An 8,611-nucleotide genomic window follows, 5' to 3' on the forward strand; every position below is an offset into this window, starting at 1 on the left:
ATGATAGCTAGACTCCTCAACAATTTTGCTTTGGCCAGGACAGTTTAGGTGAGTAGACTGGGGAATAGAGAATCACTACAGGCCTGGCAGCCACACATACCGAGAGGCTATAGGCTTTCACACTGACAGCAGCACAAACTGCAGCTGCATTGTTTATACCATATCTGGATGACAGCAGTTGAAACCTGGAGATACCATTTGTCTTCCAGAAAGAAAAATATTTAAAATTCATGCCTATGAAGTTCATCCTTCAGTTTATCATTAATTTGCTTTTCCTCTAAAGTATTTCATTATTTTCTTGTAACTACAAACATGGAGGTACCCAGATGAACCTATTCGTGGAAGTTAGGAAAGGGAGTATTTTGGGCTTTAGCTATGGTTTTTGACATCCTTCACTCACTTCAATGCACAACTTCCCGATACGTGTCCATAAGAGTCACATAAAAGACGGAGGGAAGAGTACTACATAGGCTTGAAGGAAGAGTACTGAATATACTCAAAAGCATGTTTTTGACAGTTTAAAATATTTTTCCTGAAAAAACACTCCTACAAAGACCATGTGCCCCTTAAGATCCGATAAATTTTGTTTGTTGGTCTACAAAAATTTGTCACTCAAGTGCTGAGTTTGTGTTCACAAAGCCTATCAAGATCAACAGCTGCTATGTTGTGTACAAAATAAAGTTACAACACACATCTTAACATGCAGCATTCTCCAGACTGAAATGAACAAATGACACCAGCGCAAGACTGACAACCTTGTTTCATGATGTGGTGCTACTAGGACAAAGTCTGCCCTGAGTTATTCAACTCTAGATCCATAATAATTTCATTTAACTGACCTTAGCCAAGGAGAGGACAATTTACTGAAATTAGTTGGACTTCTACCAGTTTAAATGAAAGAAGAATCTGTTACACTACCTTTAATTTGCAATTGAATTATGTTCAAAGACTTGAAAAAAACAAGCCCTATAAATGAGTAACAGTTCCTATTGCCAGGTTGGCTGTTCTGTTTAAAGTATCAAAATGAGTTTTATTTCAGTAAACTACTCTCTTGAACAGCTGTTTCTCACTACAGGGATGTTGCCATGGCTAATAGGCAAACATTTTTCTCCTCATACCTCAACAAAACTGTTTTCTATTTCAAACCTTTTCTTGAGAATTAAGTAATATACCAAATCAACATGCTATCAGTTCTGCCAAAGCAAGCCACATACTTCCACATCACAACTGCTGAACTAAATATAAAGCAATCCTTCCCAACATACAAGTCATCATGAATACAGACCAGGATATCTGATCTCCTGTCTAAGAATGTACATGCTTCCAAATATGTCTGGTGGTAGACATATGTCATAAAAGTTCAGAAGATTAATATATTTCAGCACTTGTACGTACTCAGAGTGAGTCCTTGGCTTAACTAAAATCTTCCCTACTTTTAATACTTGGAAAAATAATCTTTTTTAAAAGATTTCTACATCTGACTCATTTGCCCTAATGGCAATACACCAAATTGCAATATGGAAGATACAGGTTTGACATCTTGGGTCATCTCCCAATTAACACTGCTAGATGCACTCCTCTCCACTCAACCTTATTTGGAAGGGCAACAAATGCAATACAGAGGTTTACTGGAATATAACGCAAGCTCGTAACTTTAAAAAGTTCTGAAAATGCTCCCCCATCTCTTCCAAGAAAAAAGGAACAGCTATGAGCTCTTCTCTGACTTTGAGCTACTTACTTTAGTAAAATTATATTCTATGTCATTATGGCACAAATTAAGAGGCTATCTTTAACAGCAATTTAACCAAAATTAACTACCATCAACATTAATGACAGTTACCCACATGTGCAAGTGAACTAATGTGTTAGCTGTGATGCTGTAAGAGATGCTGTAAAACAATCCCCTTGATACATTCAGAAAACACAAGGAACAGATTGTAAAAAAGGAAACTGCGTCGAAGGATACTTCCATTCTACTAGACTAATGCAGGCTCTTCGTATTGGGTTGTTGAGGGATAAACAGAAAAGGGCACGGGGTGGCCGACTATTAGACGTATTACCCTGTTTTTTGCTCTTGGCATATTGCTGGCGTTTTCTTTGGGACAGAGATCCTACAGGCTGGGCTGTGGTGGTACTCATATTTTGGGCAGCCTTTGCTTGTCTAGCAGCATCAATTGCAGCTTGCCAAGATAGAACAGTTTGCTTGGATGGTGCTGAACTGTTTGACTGAATAGCTGGTCCGTCACCAGGGAGAGGAATTCTGGTGCTACTTGCATAGTTCGCCTCTGTGGGAGAAAAGAAAAAGTACTTGGTTATAATTTTTTATGCTAAAACGTGTCACAAAATTTCTGACAAAAACGTTATTTTAAGACCTCTTGGCAGTGTGACGCTACCATTACATATACTATAGAGCACAACCCTATGCATGTATATATGTGATTGAACAGTAGCAAAAATGCTCAGGAATCAGTATTATAACTTCAAGTTTAATCAAGCATCAAGAGAAGTGCTACACAAACACTTCACGTTTTGATTCTTCCACTTACTGCCTTGTTTCCTAACTGGGTGGCAGCTTTTCCGTCACCATGTTTATCCAATAAAACACAGCTACTCCTTAAGATCAACTTTGCTGTAGTACCTTAGCATTTACTATTTTCTCACTTCATTTTGGTCAAAAAAGAAGTTGTTTAAAATACTTACATGTTATTCAGTTAAGAATAACCAACACTATGCTGGGGGGAGGGGGGATGTCCTGTAAGCAAGTTAAATCTTGCCCTAATCTCCATTTTCAAAGAAAAATGTGTGAATGCCTCCCACAACTGAAAAATCCGGTATTGTCTGCTGATAAACATGTTCATAACGACTGGTCTCTTTCACACTAGAAATTACAACCGTGAAATCACTGTAAAAGGCTGGGGTTTGATCTTGCTTTTTCACAAGGATTTATAACATAAACTGCACCTTCCAAATACTAATAAAGTCCTCTTTATCCAGATGACAGCAAAGAAGACAAAATACCACCTCCTCGCGAGCTCTTTGACTAGAGCAACAGTCTACTCCTACATGCACCTGTAGGAAGGAGAGACTCCTAAGTGAAATTCAAAACTTGAAGACGCCTGGGTGGGAAAAAAAATGGAGGAACGGCACAATATACGTGCTGGGAATTAGGGCTGGCAGGCGGGATGACTGTGAAATGGATCTTCCCAGGCCGGAGAGAAAAATAGCTCCCCGGCGATCGCTGCTCGTCACACGGAGGAGAGCCACGAAAAAGCACACCCCTCCTTTTCTAGACGGGGGGAAACAGACAACGAGAAAGACGCGAGAGCCGCGAACACGCGTGGACGCGGACGGGCCCGGCCTCCGCCGCTTCCCGCCGCCCCGCTCCGCTCGCTCGAGGGGCGGCCGCGCGCGCCGGGGGCGAGGGGCCGCGGGAGCACTAAGATGGCTCCCCGGGATGGCGGCGGGGGGGGAAGAGGGGGGTGTCACTCTGGGGCCCCCGCGCGTCGCCCACGGAGGCGGCCGAGCTGCCGTGGGGACCCGGCAGCAGCGCGGCGAGCGCTGGCCAGCGGCGAGCGGGCGGCGCATCAACAGCTGGGTGACACGGGGGGCAGTGCCGCCTCGGGGGCGGGCTGGCACCGCGGGCAGAGGTGGGAATTTTATCTCCCAACATTTTTCCAAAGCATCCCCGCTACCCCCGCTCTGTTTTTTTCTTTTCCAAATAAAAAAAGCAATGGCACAGCCATCTCCCCCGCCTTCCGCCTGCCCTTTGGGATGCCATGAAACGTGGCTCGGCGCAAATAAACCACCCACCGACCCACCCACCCACCCATCCATCCATCTATCTATCCATCGGCTTTTTAAACCAATACTTAGGGAAACAACGCCCGGGTGGCTGCGTTCTCCGGGGGAGCCCCTGCCCCCCGGCAGGGGCAAAACCACAAACTTACTGCTAATTGGGGAGGGGGGAATCATTTAAAAACAACAGCGGGGGATGTGGCAGCGCCGGAGCCCGCCGGCGGAGCGGATTAACGCGGCGGAGCCCCGCGGCTCGGCAGGGCCGGGGCTGAGCGCATCGCACCCACCGCCCTGCCCCGACCCCGCGCTGCCCTCCCGCCCCGGCGCAGGGAAGCCCCCGGGAAGCCTCATCCCCGGGCAGGTTTATCCATAATTACACAAATAAGAGGAAAACGTAGATCAAGCCCTGGCCTCCGCCAGCGCGGCCAGATGCTATTAATGGCCTCGGGGCAAGAGACAGACACGCATAAACCCGCTCCCATGTTGGTTACGCGCCGAGGGCAGCACCTTATCCCGCCTTCACCTCATCCCCTACCCTTCCCGGTCCCTCCTCGAACCCAGCTGCTCATCCCTTCCCCATCCCAAACCTACCCCATCCCCAACCCCTTCCCTAATCCCCGACTCCCAAATCCCTCATAAATCCTCCCCCGCTTCCCCCTCCCTCCCCTCAGCCCCGGGCACGCCGCTGCCCTTGGTGGGCGCTTCGGCTCTTACCTTCTGGGTGCTGCTCTGGCTGCTGCTGCTGGTGCATTATTCTCACTTTTTCCATCGTGTGAGAGGAAAATGAAAAAAACAAAGGGCAGAGATGCCCCCCACCCCGAGCCAGGTGTGCGCTGCCCCCTGCGCTCCCCGCTACCCGACCCCCATGGTAGTGACTAGCGACGTGTGAGGGGCTGCTGCTCCTCCTCCTCCTGCTGCTGCTGCTGCTTCGCCGCTGCCAAATCCCTCAGAGTTTGGGCCAACATGACACTCACATCCGGGTGACACGGGATCTCTCCATCCCTAGCAACCCGGCTGCTGCTGCCGCCGCCTGCTCCTCAGTCCCCCTCCTGCTGCCGCCGCCGCCTGCTCCTCGATCCCCCTCCTGCCGCTGCCGCCTGCTCCTCCTCAGTCCCCCTCCTCCCGCCGCTGCCGCCTGCTCCTCCTCAGTCCCCCTCCTCCCGCCGCTGCTGCCCGCCGCCACAGGGTTAACTCCCTCGCTGCTGCCACCGCCACCTGCTGCTGCCGCCTCCAGCGGCCGGGCCGGGCGGGGGCGCGGAGCCGCTCTCTAATCGCCTGGAGCTCCGGCAGCCGCAAATAGAGCTGCAGCCGCCCGCAAATAGAGCCGCCGCCGCCGCCGCCTTAACCCCTTCGCCGCCGCGCAGCGGCTCCCGCCCCACACCCGCCTCACCTGGTTCCCGCCCCTCAGCCCTCCCTCAGGCGCCGCTGCCAGCCCTCGCGCCCCGCGGCCCCGGCCCCCGGGCACCCCGCCCGCCCTCAGCCCTTTCACCTCCCGGCCGAGTCGCGCTGCCCCACACGGCAGGTACCGGCGTAACGCCCGGGACACCACCGAGACGGGAGCGGCTTCAGCGTCTCCCTCCCCCCGCACTCCGGCGACCGTGTCCCTCGCTACGGACAATTCGAGGCTGACCGGCCCGCTACGACCTGCCCCGGCCCGCCCCGCTCTCCCGCGGCGCCGTCGCGCTGTTCCCGCGCCGCCCGGCCCCGCTCCGCGGCCTCCGCTCCGCCTGCACCGCCGGGGCAAACCCAGCAACTTACTCCAACCTCTTGCTCTCCGCTTACCACACGAACCTGTTGAAAGGCCGGCATTCTGCCTCCGAGCTAACCCTGAGATTTTCAAAGCTTATCCAAATAAATAATTTGAATAAATTTGCCTCTGGAAAAAAAAAAATTTGGCGTTACCTTTCACTGCTGAACCCTAAAACTCATTCAGGTTTTGTTTCATTGGTCCTGAAACTACCCCAGCAGCCCTGCGTACCCAGACACACGGCTGGAGGGAACGTGAGGTGCACTGCAAAGGAGGAGGCTCAGGTCAGCTGCCTTCGGTTACTGCAAGGCAGTGTTTCAATAACTACAAAGAGTAATTAATGAAATAAATAAGGATTATAGACACACAAATTCAAAACAGAATCGATTCTTCAAAAGTAGTCTGCAATGAACATTTTCCCAATTTTTGTAAGAGTATTTCAGGATATTTTTTTTGAACAAATCATGATCAAACCGGATGGTTTTAAACTTCTATCTTTGACAAAGGTATTTTGTTAGGAAAACGTTTCAGTGAAACCATTTCTACCATCCCTTTACCACTTCCTTACTGGTGTCCCTATCGGCTCTTTTACCCATCCTTCATCCACATCTCCATCTAATAATAAATACAGACAGCAATTAAATACAGACAGTAATTAGAAGAGCAATAAAATCTTGATATTACTGATATTCTTCAGGGACCTGGTGAAGAACACCCATCCTCAGCTTTATAAGGTGGAGTTTATCCCTTTTGCTATTACCTTTGTAAGCTAAACGATAAAAAACATGAGAAGCAAGGCCAATTATTTGGAAAATTATTCCAAAGAGAGTAATGCCAACCAGTGCCACTTCCTGACCTTGATTTCAGCACTTCCCTTTTTATAATCTTCTGACCTGATGGATTCAGCCATTACAGTCATGAGTCAATCTGTTGCTTTGGTTTAATTGGAAGGTACCACACCCACCTGACAGGTTTCTATCATTACAACACACAATTTTTTTCAGATTAGAACAATCTACTATGTACTTGGGACTTAAATGTCCATGAAAGTCACTAGGACTTGTTTTCTCAACAGTCAGATATTTAGGTGTCAAAAATGCTTAGTACCTTTTCAAAAGTATCTAAATCAAGACTAGTTGCCTAACAACCACTGCAGGCACTGGAAGTAGGCACCTAGCATGTTAGCAGGAGTTAGTTCCTAACCTCCTTAGGCACTTAGTACCTCTACAAATCTAGACTAAGGTCTCTAAATAATTTTTTAAAATGAAGCTTATAAAGTTAAACACTGAAGCACTATTGAGAAATTCATAACAAATAAGGCCTAGATCTAACAAGCAAAAAGCATCCCATAGAAAAAGACTGCTTCCCTTGCAAATGTTTTCATAAAATTCCTGGATTCTGGCCTCTCCAATGCCTATTTTCTAACCCCCAGTCCTTATAATGGACCATAGCAATACGTACGGGAAGCTACCAAATGCTCCTCAAAACCAAACTTTGTGAGCCTCCGAATAAAACCATGAAACAGACAGAAAAAATTTTTTCCAGTTGGTCCAAACCTGTAAGCATATAGTTTTGCATATTTCAAAAGCTAACTGTCCTTTATTGCTAGATTAAATTATCTACCATATTTTAAAAAACAAAACTATAGTTAAAAAAGAAATGCGACTCCTTTTAGAAAGTTTTGAGAAAGTATCCAGGAACCCTGATACTATTTAGTCACAAAAGTGCTAATTACTGAAGCCATCAATTCTTCTCTAAACAGCAGTTTTCTCTTCTTCTTCTAGCAACTTGTGTCTAATTATTTCACCAAGATTGCTTCACTCTTATGTCACTTTGATATTAGTTACTCATTCCTGAATGAAATGGCCAGCATTATATGGGTGTTTTAGAACGTGTACCAGCTACCATAATAAGTGATGACATTTTGAATGGAAATAACCATTGTTCAGAGAAAAAAGAAGTCTGGATGTCCTAGTCTGCCATACAGTCCGTGCTATACCATATTCAGTGTACTTCCTTTATATTTTAAAGAATGGAAGAGCAGGGAACAAATACACTGAATATTATCACACATTTATTGCAGATTTGCAACTAAATTACTATAATTTCCCTCTCTATAACATTTATTGCTTGTCAGGGCTTTATTCTCTGTAAGGGAAAGAGGCAGCCAAAGAAACAGCCTCTTCTGGATGTCATAGGAGCAGAGGCCCGTTAAGAATTTAGGAGCCTTGTGCAGAAGGATAAACCTGCTTAACAAAAACTTCAGCCACTACGAACTTGTGGAGCGGTGCACAGCAATACTGTGCAGCAGTTCATTGCAGGAAGAACTCAACTGCAATGCACGTGGGAGGAACTTGTGTAACAAATATGTAATTTTACAAAAAATGGGAAGCAAGAGAACTAGTCTAGTCCTTAACAAGGAAGAGATTCTCACTCATGCAGGTGAATCCATTATTAATCTAAGAGTCCAGCTGAAGTTATTAGTATGCTAATATATACTAAATTATTACTATCCTTATACACAGAAGGAGTATTTTAATGAAAGACAGCTATGTTACAAACAAGGACTTGCAGGATTCATTCTCATCTATGTTATGCATTTCCTTTTAATTTTGCATATATTGTCAGGTGCATCATCTTTTTCTTTTTGCTTATTCCTCTCGTCTGAAGTAAGGGAGAGCTACAGTTTGAGTTTGAAGATGTTGTTCGAATTTTTTATCTAAAAAAGACCATGATGAAATTTAAATATGTTTGCATATTTATGTCAGATCAGTGAATATCATCTTTCTGATGTCAGTACAGTAGTGGTGACTCTCTAAAGAACTTAAAATAGCACTTTGTCATTATGAATCTAGTTTATATGGACAACTATAAAAAGTGCATACTTCTGAAAACCCATTAACTGGATCTCAAAAATAGATAAAATTGTGCACAAATGGATTTTGAAATACATTAATCCACTATAGAATAAAGATGAGAGGTAGGCTTAATTGTCCATGTTATTAACCTTATCCACACTCAAGATTTAATACGTTAAAAAAACTTCCAAGAGGATATAACACTGAATTT

General features: G+C 45.9%; 1 protein-coding gene across 6 annotated transcripts in view; it reads right to left on the minus strand.

The window, feature by feature from the left end:
- Positions 1-4,599, minus strand: part of CACNA1D (calcium voltage-gated channel subunit alpha1 D) — a 198,837-nt gene extending 194,238 nt beyond the window's left edge. For 3 of the 6 annotated variants that reach the window (XM_074879365.1, XM_074879369.1, XM_074879370.1), the window contains exons 1-2: positions 4,510-4,599; positions 1,967-2,285 (exon numbers count right to left, since the gene is read on the minus strand). In XM_074879365.1, coding sequence (XP_074735466.1) covers positions 1,967-2,285; positions 4,510-4,564 — 374 coding nt within the window. In that variant the 5' untranslated portion in view covers positions 4,565-4,599. Of the gene's footprint in view, positions 1-1,951; positions 2,286-4,509 lie in introns of all 6 variants that reach the window. The other 3 variants (XM_074879368.1, XM_074879367.1, XM_074879366.1) reach the window with 1 other exon arrangement.
- Between the last annotated feature and the right edge of the window lie 4,012 nt (positions 4,600-8,611).

Source organism: Strix uralensis, chromosome 10 (genome assembly GCF_047716275.1).
Source record: "Strix uralensis isolate ZFMK-TIS-50842 chromosome 10, bStrUra1, whole genome shotgun sequence".
In the NCBI taxonomy this organism is placed as follows: domain Eukaryota; kingdom Metazoa; phylum Chordata; class Aves; order Strigiformes; family Strigidae; genus Strix; species Strix uralensis.